Consider the following 18,583-nt stretch of genomic DNA (forward strand, 5'->3'; position numbering starts at 1 on the left):
TCTCTGTCTCTCTCTCTCTCTCTCGTTTTGTTTTTGTTTTTTCGAGACAAGTTCTCACTGTGTAGCTCTGGCTGTCCTAGAACTCACTCTGTAGTTCAGGCGGGCCTCAAACTCATAGAATTGCCTGCCTCTGCTTCCCAAGTGCTAGGATTAAAGTGAAGGTGTGTTGCCTCCTCATTCAGCTCTCTCTGCTTTCTACATAGACCCTTCATTCAAAGTCATTCGTCTGGGGGCTGGAGTTGTAGTTCAGTCAGTAGAGTGTTTGCCAAGCATACATGAAATCCTAGGTTTGACCCCTCAGCGCTTCACCAGCCACACAAAGCCGCTTACACCCATAATCCCACAGCTTGGGAAGTAGAGACAAAAAGATCAGGAACTCACGGCCATTCACAGCAAGTCTGAAGTCAGCCTGGGATACACGAGACCCTGTAGTGAGGGGGAAAATGTCTATCTGCTAGCTACAATCCTCAGCAAATGATCAACCATGCAAAACTATTATTGGTGAGCGTCAGACAGTAGGAACCCCTGCAAGGAGAACCAGACTGAGGCCTAGGGCTACATTGTATCATTATAACATCTGTTTATTAAACCCTAACCACACAGTAAGCCCCATAATAACTTCCCAATCTCCCAGTGTGCCTTGGACTTGGTGAGATTTCAGTTTTGTCAACCCAGAGCATGCAGTGATCTACCTTGATCGAATTTCACATACTGGTACCTAAGGCTCAGTTGTACGTGATTTAGTGTGACTTCCCCAGACCATGGTCAATGCACATCCCTGCAGTGTTCCCGTGACCATCTGTGGACTCACAATACCTAAGCTCTTCACAGATCCTCAATCAAAAAGAAAATCCACCCCTGCCCAGTTTGGTCATTAAGAGAGGCAGCCTGACTTTAGAATTTATGCTAGCCTTATTAATGGCAGTAACCAGTCTACAGCATCTGCCTTCTCACTGTAGGCCTATGATACTGAATTTTGCTTAGAGGAGCTTTTTAACAGACCTTTCTGGACTTAGAGGGTGTGGCTCAAACTTAGTTTAAAGTAGACTGTTACAGAGGCTCTGCTATCACGTGGTAGAAGCTTGGAGTTTTCACCTCTGGAAGGAAGCATCCAGGAAAATTGACCCTTGGGAAACTGTAGTAAATGAGACTTGAGAAAGAGAGAACAGCCACTGGAGACATTCTCCAAGGGTGGGACCAAGCAAGAGGAGAATGAATGTCACTCACTGCTACCTCTGGCTCTGTTGTAAGCCATGGGCAACCCCTAAGCTCTTGGAGAAAGCCTGTTGTACATATAACACAACACTCAGTCCGTAGGACTTTAGGAGCAAAGAAGCCAAGAGTATTGGACACACATGCGGCACAGCAGGTATTTGGCCCTGGAGTCCTGACAGTCACTAGGCCTGGTCCTCACCCTCAAATACTCAGAATAAGGGGATTCTGAGTGTATATGGGATTTTTTTTCACTGATGCTTAGGCAATTAAAAACAAAAACAAAACAAAACAAACAAACAAAAAACAAGATGCCCTTGGAGAACTTTACTAAATTCAATGGGAAGAACTGGGTGCCTATTTCCTCACACCTGTGAAATTGAGGCCTGGCCCCAGGGAGACTGGATTAGAAAGGAAAGGGACAGGAAGTGGCTGGGGGCAGACATAGGGAACTCACTTCAGTTCACACAGAAAACAGAGAATGGGCAGAAACTAGAGCAGAGACTTCTTCCAAGAAAGACAAGCCAGGCAATCCCTAAGGGCAGATTGCCTGCTCTGAAGTCTCGTTGGGTGGCCCCAGACCCCTGCCTAGCACTGATGGAGACCCCGCCTGGGACAAAACCACCCCACCCTGTCCTATGACATTCCACCCACATGAAGGCTTTCTCCAAACCCTCAGCCCATCCTTCCTATTCACCCACACCAATCCTAAATAGAACAGTGCCTCTGAACGGCTTTCCCTCTTAGAATGGTTATTTTGTTAAGGTGCCAAGTGGCCGGTCCCTGCTCCCCTTTCCATCCTTCCAACCATCCCCAGTTGGAGTCCACAAATAAGACAAAAGCTTTGTTCCTTTATTTTTATTTCCTCCATAAAATCTTAAACATGCAGGAAACACCCACCCAGTCCCAGATAAGTGGACTTAGGCCACAATCCACGGAGGGCGGGTGGAGCTTGGGTCAACGGGTGGAGTGGACAGGAGGCTGGGAGGCCAGTTGGCTTTAAATGCCCAGAGGGTACCTGACCTTTGGAGAGAGAGCCTGATTTCCTCAGCGGGAAAAGGGCTTGGTGTGTGTGGTGGTTGGCCTTCCCACTCTCTGCCAAGAATCTCAACCTGAGGAATGTGGGTGTGGAAGGGTGGCTGAAGAGACATATCCTATACACATTTTGTTAAAAAAAATATATATATATATATATATATATATATATATATATATATATATATCCCCCAGGCATTGGGACAGTGTCTCCACCCTTCTTCCCTCCTCTCCAATAAAGCAAGCTTTGAAAGAGCACAGGAGAGGCTATTTTGGGCTGTGGGGGTGACTCCTGAGGGGGTGGTACTGGCTGAGAACGATGCATTGCTCAGGATCTCGCTACAGAAGCTTCGGTTTCCATAGCTGTTAATTAAAACAAGGAGAGGTGAATTTGTGATTAGCTACAAAAGGGGGGAATTTTCCAGAAAGTATGCTGAGATTCCAAAGGATGAAAAGAAGAAAAAAAAAGTAGCTAACTTGAAAGTGATTCTTCTTTAGAAATGAACGCTTTGGGGAGGCAGAAGCCTATCCCCAGGGTCCTCTACACTCTTAAAGAGGTAGTGGCCCCAAGTTCTCTCCCAATTGCTGCCGATTCTATCAATCTGTGTATAGCCACATAACTACAAATGATTTTAATCTCAGTGTTGGTATATACTGTGGGCAACCCAGCATACAGTATTGTGGTTGGTACAGGTTCTTGTAAACTCAACTTTTCTTTGGAAGTTAGGTCTGTAAACCCGAAACATTCATGTATTTCTGTAAAGTCAAGTAGAACTTAGTTCTACAGCATATGCAACTGCGTTTGCTGGTGCCACCTGTATAATAATAAGACAACCTCTTGGTCCTTTCAGCCTTGGGGACTTTTGTAACATCTCCATCAGATGGGAAAGGATCCATCCAGGTTGATCTCTTGCTGGCAACTCAATAAAAGGTAATTTCATCTTCAACAGATTGTATTGAGGATTTGCGGGCCGTTGTGGCCCCCTAAGGTCGCGGTGGCATATTGTAAAACCAGTTCAAACCTCAGCCCCCCCATTAGTGATGCACTTGAAAAGATATGCCAGTAAGGAGGGCCTTCTAGAACAGTCCGAGTCCTCACCAACGGCTCTATGAAGCAGCGCTCTGCTGTTCTTACTCAAGCCTGGGCTGAATGCAGATTCAGTCTGTGGGTGGAAGCAAGGATGCCTCCAATTGTCCCCAGGAGCGTCCACCCTCTGCAGTGAACAGCTGGTTATCCATGCTGGGCAGAGAAGAGAACCCCCTACAAAGCACCTGGGGCCTATTTTAGAGGAAAAACTGGAACATGCAGAGTGGGGGATCAGAAAGCATCTCTACTGGACTTGGTCTGTTTCCTTAAGCTAGTCCTATATTTTTGTTTATCTGGCTTGGGATTTTTTTTTCTTTGGTTTTTGGTTCTTTGTTTGGTTGATTGGTTTTGGGTTTTTGTTGTTGTTGTTGGATTTTTGTTTTGTTTTGTTTTGTTTTTTGTTTTTTCGAGACAGGGTTTCTCTGTAGCCCTGGCTATCCTGGAACTCACTTTGTAGACCAGGCTGGCCTCGAACTCAAAAATCTGCCTGCCTCTGCCTCCCAAGTGCTGGGATTAAAGGTATAAGCCACTATACCTGCCCTATACTTTTGTTTTGAGACAGGGATGGCCTTGAACTCACTATGTAACTGGAATGACCTTGAACCCCTGATCCTCCTGCCTTGACCTCCGTAGTGACAGGATGAGAAGCACGTACCACCATGCCCAGCTTACTCCTATAGTTCAGAATATAACATGGACATTGACAATGATTGCTTCAGCCGGGCGTGGTGGCGCATGCCTTTAATCCCAGCACTCAGGAGGCAGAGGCAGGCGGATTTCTGAGTTCGAGGCCAGCCTGGTCTACAAAGTGAGTGCCAGGACAGCCAGGGCTACACAGAGAAACCCTGTCTCGAAAAAAAAAAACAAAACAAAACAAAAAAAAGACAATGATTGCTTCAGATGAACTTCACAAATCATCAGATTCTAAAAAGAACAACCATAGTTCTGTCTTTTCCAACCTCCTGTTCCAGTCTCTATTTAAATTACAGACGTTCAGAACACTGGTGACTGAATTAGGCTCCGAAACCTAGTGATCAAGGCAGGCATTAGTGAAGACAGATGAGCAGGCTTGAAAAAGACCTTTGAGAAAAGTCAAAGCCCAGGGAGGCACACTTGCCTTATTTCCCAGTGTCTATCAGCACCTCAGTGGGGGACTCACTATCTTTTTCAGTGGGTTACCTGGGTATGAAGACAAAGAAGTTTAACACATGGAAACTAGCCTCAGCCTTCAACAGTCTCATGCTGGGCCCAAACTCACCAGGCCACATGACCAGGCCCTTTAATTCCGGTGCTACCATGTGCAGATAAAATAGTCATACCCATTCATTCTGAGTCATGGTTTAGGGGTGTTTGTTGCATTAGCCTTTATATTTTTCTTTTTCAAAATTAAAAACAAATAAAGTGAGCACGTGGTTTAGGGGCTCATTGGCAGCTGAGTAATGGAGCCAAGGTTCCTGACAGTCAGTCCTCCCTGCCCTTTATGAATCAGCCACACGTTCACCTCTCTAGTTTCTGCTGCCTATGGTGTTTTCATGTAAAAAGTACCCCACCTCTCTCCCTATGGGCCCCTGCCCCATGGCATTGATTATGTAGAATCGGACCTCACAGCACCAGCAAAGCGGGAGTGTGTTGTTCCATCCTCCAGTTCAGGGAACAGCAAATGCTGCAGAAGTATCATTAGCTTGAAATAGAGCATGCTCAGACTCCTCTCCGGCCCTGCATCTCTAAGCTCATGACGATGGAGACCTGCTTAGCCTTTCTGGATCCTGGTTTCCACAACCACGGAAGGCTAACAGGATCCAGCGACACTGTCATGACCGAGTGCCACCACCATAATGGTGAATATAGTGTACTGAGCGGGGTAAGTCCATAGGTCGTCGCTGAAGGGAAAATGGGTAGGTAGATGAGTGGGCAGGTGGATGACAGTCAGACAGATGGATGGATAGAAAGACGGATGGACAGATGGATCAGTAGGTGGATATATAGATGGACATACAGATAGGATATCTTTAAACCAAGCCACTGAGGAGAAGCCAAAGAAAGAAAAAACTGTTCATCCCTTAAAACACATAACTGAGCAGTCTGTGTGGGGCAGGGTAAGAGATGGAAGGAAAGACCTTTGAAACAACAAGCAAACTCCCCAGAGGAGCAGACCAACCTGAAGGGCAGTAGGTGCCCTGTCTCTACAAGGCTGAAGCAAAAGTCATCACAGATGAGGGACTTCCTCTGTGGAGTGCTTCCTAGCCTTTACCCAGGAGGCAACTTCACACGCAGGCCGTATCTGTCCACTCATAATCTTAACCTTAAAATTAGACTTTTAAAATTAGACTTTTATTTCCCTAATAAATTTTTTTTCTTTCCTTTCCGTTCTGATCAAATTTTATTTGTTCATTCACATGTTCGTTTATGGGTATGTGCAGAGGACAATTTGTAGGAGTGAGTCCTATCCTTTTACCTTGCAGGTCCCAGAGATTGAACTCAGGCCAACAAGCTTGGCAGCAAGTGCCTTTACCTACTGAGCCATCCCACTGGCCCTCTTTGTAGTCTCTGAGTCAATCTCATGTAGCCCAAAGCTGACCTCAGATCTTCTGTGTAGCTTAGGATAACTGTGAATGCCTGCTTTTTCTGTTTCTACCTCGTGTGCTGTGATTACAGGCTTCCATTACCACACCTGTCTCTAATTTTTTCTGGAGCATTAATCTGAACAAGATAGCCATTTAAATAAACAAGTCTGATACCATGCCTGTTGGTATTTATTTTTTATTTTTTTGTAAAGCATGGTAACAACTCCTAACTATTCAAATGGGAGATCTGTCTGGGCCACACTGTAAATGAACCCCCCCATTATGAGGAACAGTTCTGCTGAGTGTGAGTGTGACTCTACATTAAATGTGCTGGAGGGGCCTGCTGGGTCATGATTCTGTTATCTGAGATAGCCACAACACTGATTCTGCTCTTTTTCTCCTGGCCTTTCTGGTCTCCCAGCATATTTCATCTGTGTATTTCATCTAATCCCCATGACAACCCTGGGCAGAAAAGCCACAGACAGAGCCTGGGCCTGCACGGCGCAAGATCTCAGAGGACCGGGACTGGGCTTAGAGCTTCCTAGCTGCTCATTATAGCCCACCACTCCTTGCTACAGAATCAGTTCCATTCTTGGTGGTCTCCAAAATCTCACTAACGGAACAATCAAAATATAAATCATGGCTTTCATCCATTGGGAGGTACCCTGATGCCAGGCTCTCTAGACAGAAGGGCTCTCCAGTCCCTTCTGAGACTCACTCTCTCACCTTAGCAGCTGGGGAGACCCAGACTTTCATTTGGCCATCTGGCCATCCCCAAGTCCATCTAACGAAGCTGCCGGGCATATTAAAGAAAAAGAACAGGCTAAATTCACAGGGTTGTTTCATGACTCCCATGAAAGAAAAGCCTAGAGAAAACTATCTTGGACCACACAAGCCAGCTACAAAGGAGGAGTATGGAGGTATGGAAGACAGGCCAAGCAGGGCCAGTGAGGGGACACTGTCAAGGACCTCCACTTTGGGCTGCATAGTGGCTAGTATGGACTCCAGCCTGGCCCTTGGCTTTGCATCAACAACACAGCTCCTGTCTCAGACCCTCCCAGGGAAGACAGTAAGTATCCCAGTCACTGTAGATTCTGGATTCTGTCTCTGTCCCTTCAGGATGCTCTAAAGATGAAAAGTGCCCAGCTGTGACAAAGAGCTACACAACAAGTCTCCAAAAACCATTTCTGGAACAATGGGCATTAGACCAGGGATGGCCAACCCGTGGCTCATTTTCAGAGATTTGCAACTGCCCCCAGTCATATGCTATGACTGCTAATCTTGTCTTCACTTGACAAAATTTAAAATCATCTAAGAATCTAACTCCCGGGCACGTCTGTGAAGGTGTTTCTAGAGATGTTTAATGCAGGAGGGAATACAAGCATCACCAATGGGCTGGTACCTCTGAACTAAATAAACAGGAAGCAAGTCAAAGCCAGCACTCATCTTTCCTACTCTCTATGGGTGCAGCGTGACCAGCCATCTGTCTCATCACCATGCCTTCTCTCTCAGGAGGGGCTGTACTCTCAAACTGTCGGTCATCATGAGCTCTTCTTTAAGTCTCTTTTTCCAGGCCTCCCGCCACAGTGACAAGAGAAATAACCAACATGCATGCTCAACTCTGCACATCAATCAATGTTCTCTACTAACTTCTCGTACACATAAAGAGTGGCTTCTCCAGATCATGCAAATCATGAGTCTAAACTCCAATTCTCATCCTTCTTGACCGTCTACCCCACACAGTAACTAGCTGGAAGGGTACAATGATCTCCCAACAGCCGAGAGTGTCTTTGGGAGATCTGAGCCACATCTAGCCTATTGTTATTTGTGTTTTGTTACTTGCATCCCTGCAGATTTGGACCACAGGGCCAGCCTGGAAGCATCATATTAAATTCTAAGGGTAAGGCTTCAGAGTCTATTGACAAAGTGCTCAGCTCAGCATCTGTATCATGGGTACCTGGTAGGTGCTCCAAATTGCAAGATGCTCATAGCCAGCTCCTCCATTTTCCCCATCTCTCTAGAAAGGTGCTGATAGCTCATAGCCGGCTTATGCCTGCACTCAGACCCTCTAGATACTAGTGAGCATTCCAGCTTTGCACAAGAACCCAGTTCCCACTTAGCCCAGCTTGCACAAACAACACAATACCCAGGAGCAGTATGTTTTCAGGTCCTTCCATGGAGGTGCACTGACTGGGGCCTCTCAGTGGTAGACAAGATTACAACAACAACATGTGTCCAATACAGGACAGAGATCACAATTTCCTGAGAACTGAGTCGATCCAGGAGACTGGTAAACACATGATGTTAGGACCTGTCACTCAAAGGACTCAATTCATTAACATCCTCCCTTATTCTGGATGATGATCCCTGGAGCTCAGGGACCAACCTCAGGGGGGAAGTGACTTGTCACTGTATACAACGGTATAAAACATCTAGGCCTAAAACTAGTAAAGTTCCATTTGTCACTCACCTCCCCCAAATCTTATAAATGCAGCCAAGGAGAGTGGTATGTATCTTTAATCCCAGCACTCAGGAGGCAGAGGTCAGAAGATCTCTGTGAGTGGCAGACCAGAGAACACAGTAGGTTCCAGGCCAGCCACGGCTATGGAAATTGCTTTAGATAGGAGCAAGGCCCACTGCTCTTGAGGGTAGTCAGTCACCTGCCTCCCCAGAGGGCCTTTCCTCTCCATAAGGAAATGTCAAGGTCACATCTGGGGGTGGCAGTTTCCACCAGAACACTGGACTTGCTTAACCTCCCACTACAAAGAGACCAACCTTGAAACCCACTGCAACAGAGCCCCCACACCTCGCACCGGGGCAGAGAAAGGCCAAACCATGCCATGAAACACAGTCGGTGAGGCTAACTGCCTGCTGGGTACTATGAGCACACATACACACACCCCCGAAGAAACACCACGGCCTGAAACATTTTCAGCCCCAGTCAGCAGGGACATGCAATTTACAGGAAATAAGAAGGTTTACAGAATGTTAGCAGCTCAGATTTCTTCTCTGGGAAAAGGGGCAGGAGAAAGTCTACGAACTGCTTCAGTGAAAGTGCTTTGTTCACAGCTAAGCCCTGACATGCGTCAGTTGTTCATATACATAGCTGCCACCCCACACTTCAACCCACCACTGCAGGACGTGCGGACTGGTACACTAGGAATGCACAGAACAGGCTGCACAAGCCTTAAACGTCAGCATCTTAGAGCCTCACTCATAACAGGCCAGAACAGACACAGGGTCAAAAGCACACAGGCTTAGGCACAGTACTGGGTAGGTTAACTTCCCACTTCTCCCACCTTTCTGGAGGCGTCCTGTCTGAAGATAGGCAAATTCCCATCAAGTACCAGGGCTTTGTAAGCTTTGCTTTTAAGTCTTCTCTGCTCACTCCTCGGCCAGCCAGACCTCTGGAGGCCACAGTTTTGAGCGTCATCAGTCAGTCTCTCTAATTTGGTCCAGAGAATCAAAAACCATTGTAGCCCAAGAAGGTTCCCCACCACCAAGAGCTGCCCCAGCGCTCAGGTCAGAGTTCAGGTGACACAGTCTTTGTCCTATTCTCCAAGGCACCTCAGTTCTGCAGGGGGTTCTACCGTAATGTCAGGGGCCCACTCTGCTCTTCTGAACAGACGTCTCTCTGACCTAATCCTGGCGTAGGGGCTCTTGAGCTCTCCCACTGACCACACTAGACTGTCATTCAGTTTGTGCCCTGCTTTCCAAGCAGAACAGGATTTGGCATTGAGCCTGACACATGATGGGCACTGGGCCGCATCAGTTTAACGAGCGCAGGCCCCAGTTGTGACCAGAGAGCCAGCCCAGCAACCCGAACCCGGGACGCAGTGAAGAGTTGTTTATGAAGAAAGCTGTTTTGTATTATCCACATGAATGTGCCACCTCTCCGCAGATCTTTACCCTGATTTACGCCATTTTAAGCCGGGAGAGCCCCTACCCGACCCCGCCGCCCACCTCCCTGCCGAGTCCTTACCCGGGCAGCCGAGGAACCCCAGGATGACTACAATCAAAGGAGTCTGTCTAAGCGGCGGCTAGGCCCTTCCCACTTGGGTCGGAGTGGCGAGCGACTTCTCCGCTGCACACCGTTAAACCAGAGCCGGTGATAGGGGACAGAGGCCACGCACAGCCGGAGCCCGCTGCCCGGGTGCAGCCGGGTGCAGCGCAGCGCAGCCCGGCGAGCGCGGAACCGGCCACACCGCCGGCCACACCTCCAGCCCCGGAACGGAACAAAGCACCCGGCGGCCTCCTCCCCGCAGGGCTGCCGGGCGGCTCGCCGCGCGCTCCCGCCCGGGCTGGGCTCCCGCCCTGGGCCACCGCCTCCTCGCTAGCACCGGGAGGAGGGAGCGCCGCGCCCGCCGGGCCCCGCGCCGCCGACTGACGGCTCCGCGCCAGCCAGCCCGGCCGCCGCCGCCGTCCCCGCCCCGCTGACGCCTTAAAGCGACCGCGCACCCCGCGCTTCGGGCGCCTTCCGAGTGGCCGCGACGACCCCCAAACGGCACCACTGTGGGCACTGGGACAGCTGGCACCGGGCAAGGGTCCCCTCGCCTCCACTCACTCACCGCACGGATCTGTAATCTGTGAGCCTCCGATAAGCCTGGGACACCTAAGGAGAATTGGCCCCGGGCGGCTTTAAAAGAGCTGGAGGTTCAATCTTTAACTCTTCGGGCTGCCAACTTCGGGATCTGCGGACGCCTCCCCAGTCCTTAGAAGAGTCCTGTCGCTTCAACCAATTCCCGAGGACCCCAAGATTCCGAGGGCCTGCTGCTTGCTTTAGCTAGGTGCCAGATTCAGACCTCAAAGTTCTTGAGAATTAACCAGCGACCTGGATAGGAGGCGGCGACGTTCGCACACCATTTAACTGTTCCATTGGGTTGGAGTCATTCCCTACTCCCCGATCCCCGGCTTTCCCTTTTACAAGACTTGAGATATGATCACATAACGCTGAATATATGCTTTTAAAGGTGTACGTTTCAGTGGGGTTTTGGTATAACAAAGTTGTGCAACCATAGTTATTTATCTAATTCCAGAACATTCGCGTCACTACTCCTTTTCCCAATAAATAAAAAGAAAAAAACCTCTGTGGGTAACCTCTCCCCATTCTCCCCCCCCCTCCCAGTCTCTGGAACCCTCTAATCTGCTTTTCAGCCTCGGTGGATTTGCCTATTCAGAACATTTTATATAAATGGAGTCATACAACATGTGGTCTCTGTGACTGGCTTCTTCCACGGTGTGTGCAGGCTGGATGCATGTGGTTCCGCGTAGCCACGCCTCGGCCAGACTCATCTCCCACTGTGTGTATAGGAAGCATTTGTTTAGCCTTTCCTCAGTCGATGCTTACCTACTTTCCCCCTTTCTCCAGGTGTGAATAAAGTGCTAGAGTGTTAAAAGTCTTTATGTAAATACAGTGATTCCTCTTGGATACATACACCTCCAGTGGAATTGCCGGGTTGACTGGGCAACTCTTTCGGGGGCATATATCTGTTTCCAAAACAGCCATAGCATGTTACACTGGCACCACTCACGTGTATGCAGGACATAAGCATGCCCCTGTGCATGCAATCATGTGCATGCCCACAGTTGTGAGGACAGGACAACAGTGGGTGTTCCTTTCAGGTGCCTGTCAGCATTTTGCCTTATTTTGATCTTTGGTTGTGGTTGTGGTGGTTGTGGTTGTTTATTTTGAGGAGTCTCGTTTGCCTTGAACGGCTGAGTAGGTAGAGCTACAAGCCTAGGGGATCTGAACTTCTGCCTCCCTTCTCAGGTAAGGAGGCCATGACTCTAGACACAGCCTTTGTTTCCATTTTTGTTCTTGCCAACACTTGTAATTGTGTGTCTTTCAGATGATTGCTTCCCTAGTGGGGGTGAAGTGGCCTTTTGTTCTACATCTCAAAGCTTCTCTCTCTCTCTCTCTCTCTCTCTCTCTCTCTCTCTCACACACACACACACACACACACACACACACACACACACGTCTCTGGGTCATTTTTTGAGGACATTCTTTTGCAAATGAGCCTTGAAGTCTTGGACCTAGGTTTACTTGTAGCTTTACGTGTATATATATACACGGGACTGCCTGCTATTTTGAGTGCTTCTCCACACCCCTGGCCTCAGGGAACCTCAAAGCTCTGTATCTTGCAAACCTGCCTGAGATTCTGCCTAAGGCAGTTTGCCATTGGCCTTCCAGCCACCACCCGTTTAAGGAGAGGCCAGACTCCCATCTGCCTCTCTCAAAGCCGGGGTGGCTTTCAAGAGTCCCAGGACAGAGAGCATGTTAGATGCTATTGAAGGTGTCTTTCACTGGCTGTAGGGAGTGAACCGAGTAAGGAGAGGGGCCTTGAAGGTCAGAAGTCCCTCCACCTTGGCTGTCTGGGTTCTGCCCTGGCACTGTCTTTTTCTCTCATTTTTGTTTACCACAGACCTCAGGGAAGGTGGGCAGAGGGCTATAGCTACTTCTGTTTCCATACAGAAATCCTTCTCACGTCTGCTCTTCATCATTAAATTCCTGAGAGTCTTCATCTGTGAGTCTGCGGCTTTCAGGCCATTGCTCGGGATGGATATCTCATTTAGGCTGTCCCCCCACCCCAGGCCACCCTACCCCACCCCACCCCACGCCTGCCTACCCCATTCCTTAAGCCCTGAAATAAAGCTGTGGTGAACAGTCTTTTAAAAGCAGGATGGCCGGGCGTGGTGGCGCACGCCTTTAATCCCAGCACTCGGGAGGCAGAGGCAGGCGGATTTCTGAGTTCGAGGCCAGCCTGGTCTACAAAGTGTCAGGACAGCCAGGGCTACACAGAGAAACCCTGTCTCGAAAAACAAAAACAAAAACAAAAACAAAAACAAACAAAAAAAAAAAACCCAGCAGGATGACTGAGCAGCAAAAGGGAGTTCTCCCAGTTCACTGGGGATGGGGTAGGGGACTGATGGAGCACCCACGGATAGAGCTCCCAATCACGGATAAAGGGTGTCAGGGAGAGGGGGCTGTGTGGGAGCGCAGAGATGAGCACCTATCCCACAGTGTAAAGGGAACAAGTGAGAGCTGATGACCGAGCCAGGTCAGACAATGGTGTGTGGGTGTGTGGGTGTGTGGGTGTGTGGGTGTGTGGGTGTGTGGGTGTGTGGGTGTGTGGGTGTGTGGGTGTGTGGGTGTGTGGGTGTGTGATTTCTCCCAGGTTGCAGCAGGCAGAATNGGTGTGTGGGTGTGTGGGTGTGTGGGTGTGTGGGTGTGTGGGTGTGTGGGTGTGTGGGTGTGTGGGTGTGTGGGTGTGAAACTAAACCCACCGGCCGGGCTAAGAGGCAGGAGACAGAGCTTGTATACTGAGGTATGAATGAGCTGACGCCTTTCCAAGTAGCAGATCTGCATGGTTGATCAGGTGTGTCAGAAGCGTGGCACACCAGAGACTTCTGGCCAAGGACCCAGAAAGAACACAGACCAGATTTCATGCCTTGAGGTCCAAGGCCCAAGAATGGGACAAGAACCAATTCCTAGAATAGAATAAAGGTCAGAGCTGCTAGGCTAATACACAATGAGACCTCCCAGTTAGTGACAAAGCAGGTGTGCTGTACCACTGGCCCCAGGGATTGCTGAACAATGGATTAGAACAGACCAGAGCTAAGGGTTCAGTGAGTGAGAAACTGGGAGTGGGTGGAGCCTTCAGGATTCGGAAACCATCCAAGTCCTTATAGCTCATCTTTCTCTAGACTCCAGGCTTAGGTCTCTGTGGATAAAAGTAGCTCTGAGCTTCTGAGCACTCACACGTGATGTGCCAGCTGCTGGAGATAATGATGGCTGTATGGACCTCCGGGGGAGGGGATCACAGCACTTAACCAGCCTTCCTCTAGATGTAAGGAGGTTTCGGGTGCACTTAGCCCACAGAGGAACTAAATTCCATCCCCTGCACGCACATCCACCTAACAACCACCTGTAACTCTAGGGATTCTGACATCCTCTTTGGCTTCCATATATATATAACGTAACTCTAATATATGTGTATATGTGTGTGTATGTATACAGGTGTGTGTGTATATATGTATATATAACGTGTAATATAACATATAATATATATGTATACCCTACAAAGCACATGAAGTTAACATAAAATAAAATCTTAAATAATAAAACTAGCTGATAGTGTGATAGCAGTTGGGGCAGTAGGTCTGGCTGAGACAGGAGGACAATAGAGAACCAAGTGAGAAACAGTGTCAGACATGTACTACATCTGGGCAGCGATCACATCTGCCCATGGTAATCTGCAAGCACACTGTGCCATGCAACAATGACTCTAAATATCCACACGGATGATTAATACACGGAGGAAAGTGAAATATACAAAAGGGTTCAAAAAATATAAAAATTAAAAATTGTAACTAAAATCAAGGTTGCGTTAGGTCAGTTTAATGGGAGATTGAGCACAGTTGTGTAGAGGCTTGATGCAATCTGAGGATGACATGGAAACTAAAGCACAGAGAGAGAAAAAGAAGCCCAAGTGATCACAGCACAGAGGTTACACAGGACACACTCAAATATCTAACAATCATAGCACCGGGATCCTAGAGGGAGGGGCAGGGAAGGAATGACAGAGAATACTGTTGGCAAAGAGAGAGCTACAGGGAGAGGATTTTCTACAGTTTATGAATGATTAAATATACAGATTTGAGGAGCTTGTCACCCCCAAATGATAAGTGCAAACAAAATCACAACCATAACCAAAACTACCCAAGACACCATCTCACCAGAGTCAGAATGGCTTGTGATGAGAATTGCCAGCATGGAACACAAGTGCTGGTGAGATGTGGGGAAAGGGGCCCCTTACCCACTGCTGCTGGGCAGGGCCCCCTTACCCACTGATGCTGGGCGTGTATACAGCACAGCCACTATGGAAATCAGTGTGGAGGCTTCTCCAAAAGTTAAAAATAGAATTCCCATATGGCACAGCTATACCACGCCTGGGCACATTCCCAAAGGACTCTGTGTACTACACAGAGATACTTGCTCATCCATGTTTATAAATGGTCTATTCACCATAGCGAGGAAATGGACACAGCCTAGACGCCTATCCACAGATGAATGGATAATGAAAACCTGAAATGTGTGCACAATGGAATTGTATTCAGCTGCTAAGAATATTGAAACTCACAAGGAAATAAATGGATCTGGAAAGTATTATATTAAGTGATGGGCCCTAGTCTCAAAAAGGAAAAAAAACCTTTCATATGCAGATACTAACTCTTATGTATTTAATGTGTGTAAATGGGAGGTTATACAAGTTGGTACAGACTGGGGAACTAGATAGGAGTCCAGGACAGGGAGTGAGAGGTGTTGGTAAAGTGGTGGGGGAGCAAAAAGCTGTCCATGAAAGCAGATAGATGGGGGGGAGAAGGGCCCAAAGGAGGCTGTGGGAAAAAAAAACAAATGAAAAAATGCCAAGATGAAAATCTATTTATTGTAAGCTAATGCAAATATTTTAGATTTATTTTCCAACACAAAAACTTCACATGCGTGTCTATTATAGTTAAACCACTGAAAAAGGAAAGATAATTGATAGAAGCAATGAACAAAATAAAACAAACTCCAAAACTGTCAGCCAGATGACTCAGTGTTGAGGGGCCTCTGCAGTGCATGTGCATATACAGTATGTGTGCACACAGAGTACATGTGCACACACAGTGGTGTGTACACAGTACATGTTCACACACAGTGCGTTTACACACACAGTGCATGTGTACACACAGTGCATTTGGACACACAGTGCATGTGCATACACAGTGGGTGTGCACACAGTACATGTGCATACACAGTGCATGTGCACACACAGTGCATTTGGACACACAGTGCATGTGCACACACAGTGGGTGTGCATACACAGTGCATGTACACATACAGTGCTTTTGGACACATAGTACATGTGCATACACAGTGGGTATGCATACAGTACATGTGCATACTCAGTACATGTGCACACACAGTACATGTGGACACACAGTATATATGTATACGCAGTGGGTATGCATACAGTGCATGTGCACATACAGTGCATGTGCACACACAGTGCATGTGCACACACAGTGCATGTATACACAGTACATGTGCACACACAGTGGGTGTGCATACAGTACATGTGCACACACAGTGGGTGTGCATATACAGTGCACGTGCGCACACACAGTGGGTGTGCATACAGTACATGTGCATACACAGTGCATGTGCATACACAATGCATGCATACACAGTGGGTGTGCATACACAGTGCATGTACACACACAGTGCATTTGGACACACAGTACATGTGCATACACAGTGGGTGTGCATACAGTACATGTGCATACACAGTGGGTGTGCACACAGTACATGTGCACACACAGTGGGTGTGCATACAGTACATGTGCACACACAGTGCATTTGCACACACAGTGCATTTGCACACACAGTGCATGTACACACACAGTGCTTTTGGACACACAGTACATGTGCACACACAATGCATGTGCACACAGTACATACACAGTGTGTGCACATGTGCATGCACAAAAGTAGGTATAAGTGAAGTTGAAATTAACAAGACAGCAGGACTGAGGCAAGCTAGACGATGGAGTGGTTCATTTAAGGTGCAAAAGGTAAGAGACCCCAGCTTTGAATCTCATGGTCACTGACCACATCCTCCAGTGATGAAATGAAATAAACTTTCAAATGGACCTAAACTGAGGACATTCATTACCCACTGGCAGTAAAAGAAGAAACAGTTTCTAGCCAGAAAGAAATAGTTCCAGGCAGAAATGTGGACGTGTAGGAGGAAGTGAGGGGCACCTGAAAGATCACCACCGAGAATGAACTATGTTGTGAACAAGTCCAATCTGCAGCCTGCAGGCCAATGAGAGCTTTTAATGCAGCCCAATACAGAGTCATAAACTTAATTAAAGCACTATATGATGTATTTTGGTAACTCCATTGCACAGTTTGTATGAACTTCGTAGATGATGACGTCACAATGGCAAACAGATCCTGAGTGTGAGCAGGGGTTCTAAGCCCCTTTACGTCCTTGTCCAGATTCTTCTGTCACCGAGGCTCAGTGTCTCTCCCCCATCTTCTCTCAGGAACAGGCCTCCTCTGGGATTGCCTACCTTCTCGGTTCATTGCTGGGAAATAGAACTCAAACTGAAACAAGACCCAGGCCCAGCACTAAGATGAACTCATATCTTAAATATAGACACCAGCATCAGAGTGTTGATAAACCAGCCTTCCCACACTCCCCTGTAACAAAATGTGTTGGAGCAGAGGTCAGAGGGACAGTGGCAGGGCAAGGAGCCTCTGGCCCACAGACCAGGGCTTCCCCATGCTGGTTCAGTCATAGGCTGGTAATGGGCTTGCTTTCCAATAGTGTTGGTTTCATTAAAAGAGTTAAAAAACAAGGGGCTGTAGAGATGGCTCAGCAGTTAAGAGTACCGACTGTTCTTCCAAAGGTCCTAAGTTCAAATCCCAGCAACCACATGATGACTCACAACCATCTGTGACATAACAAGATGTGATGTCCTCTTCTGGAGTGTCTGAAGACAGCTACAGTGTACTTACACATAATAAATAAATAAATCTTAAAAAAAAAAGTTAAAAACAGCTGGGTGGTAGTGGCACATGCCTTTAATCCCAGCATTTGGGAAGCAGAGGCAGACGGGTTTCTGAGTTCAAGGTCAGCCTGGTCTACAGAGTGAGTGCCAGGGCTATACAGAGAAACCCTGTCTAAAAAAAAAAAAAAAGAATAAAAATATTTTGCAATTTCATTCTTTTTTTGGGTTTTTTTTAAACGAAGATTTTATTCATTTTATTTTATGTATATGAGCATGTATGTGTACCATGTGAGTGCTTCATATTCTCAGAGAATGAAACTCCACCTACAAGTTGGGTTACTAATAGCTGTAAGCCACTATGTGGGTGCTGGGGACTGAACCTAGTCTTCTTCAAGAACTGCAAGCTGCCGTAAGCACAGAGCCATCTCTTCAAGCCCTATTTATTTATTCATAATAGACAGCAGCTTATGTATCCCAGACTGGTCTTGAACTTGCTATGTTGCCAAGGATAGATTGCGGTATTGCTTTTCACACCTCCCTTGTCAATGGTTGTGCTGCAGGCAGATGCAGACTGGATGCCCAGAGCCTTCTTGTCTCCTTTCTGTGACTCACACTCTCAGAGACTCCTCCAAAGTGAATGCAGTGAATGCAGAGAAAGCCTGGAGCTTCAGTTCCCTGGGAATTTTCAGGGATTGCTTTTGTGAACCCTAACAGGAGAACAGGCATGGTTTCAGAGTAGGTGCCTTCAGGAGAATGGGTTTCCACTGGCGTCTGTACACACCAGTGTTGTGCCCGGCTGGGGGGAGGGGGTTAGATCTAATTTTCTAGATGGCAAATTTGATGTCTTTTGACATTAATGTCACCACTTCCCAAACCTTGAGAATTGGGTAAAGAGGAGTGTGAGTCATTTGAGAAACATATATTTACTCAGAACCTGACATTTTTGGTAATTTACATTTGATAAAAATGATAGCATCGAAATTAAGCAATACTTTTAAAAGCATCCGGTTGGCTTTCTTTATTGAAAACTAAAATCCTTGGTGAGCATTTCCTGGTAGCTGCTGAGAGATTGAGCTAGAGAGAAGGCTATTGCCTGCCACACGAGCAGGGTCCTCTAGAC

General features: G+C 47.5%; 2 protein-coding genes across 2 annotated transcripts in view; one reads left to right on the plus strand and one right to left on the minus strand.

Moving 5' to 3' along the window:
• Positions 1-10,295, minus strand: part of Mras (muscle RAS oncogene homolog) — a 50,905-nt gene extending 40,610 nt beyond the window's left edge. Inside the window, exon 1 of the mRNA XM_021171194.1 lies at positions 9,881-10,295. The gene's annotated coding sequence lies outside the window, so the exon portion shown is untranslated. The remainder of the gene's footprint in view (positions 1-9,880) is intronic.
• The window catches only part of Nme9 (NME/NM23 family member 9), a 44,823-nt gene continuing 29,306 nt past the window's right edge, over positions 3,067-18,583 (plus strand). Inside the window, exon 1 of the mRNA XM_021171193.2 lies at positions 3,067-3,178. Coding sequence (XP_021026852.2) covers positions 3,129-3,178 — 50 coding nt within the window. The 5' untranslated portion in view covers positions 3,067-3,128. The remainder of the gene's footprint in view (positions 3,179-18,583) is intronic.

This window comes from Mus caroli, chromosome 9 (genome assembly GCF_900094665.2).
Source record: "Mus caroli chromosome 9, CAROLI_EIJ_v1.1, whole genome shotgun sequence".
Lineage (NCBI taxonomy): Eukaryota > Metazoa > Chordata > Mammalia > Rodentia > Muridae > Mus > Mus caroli.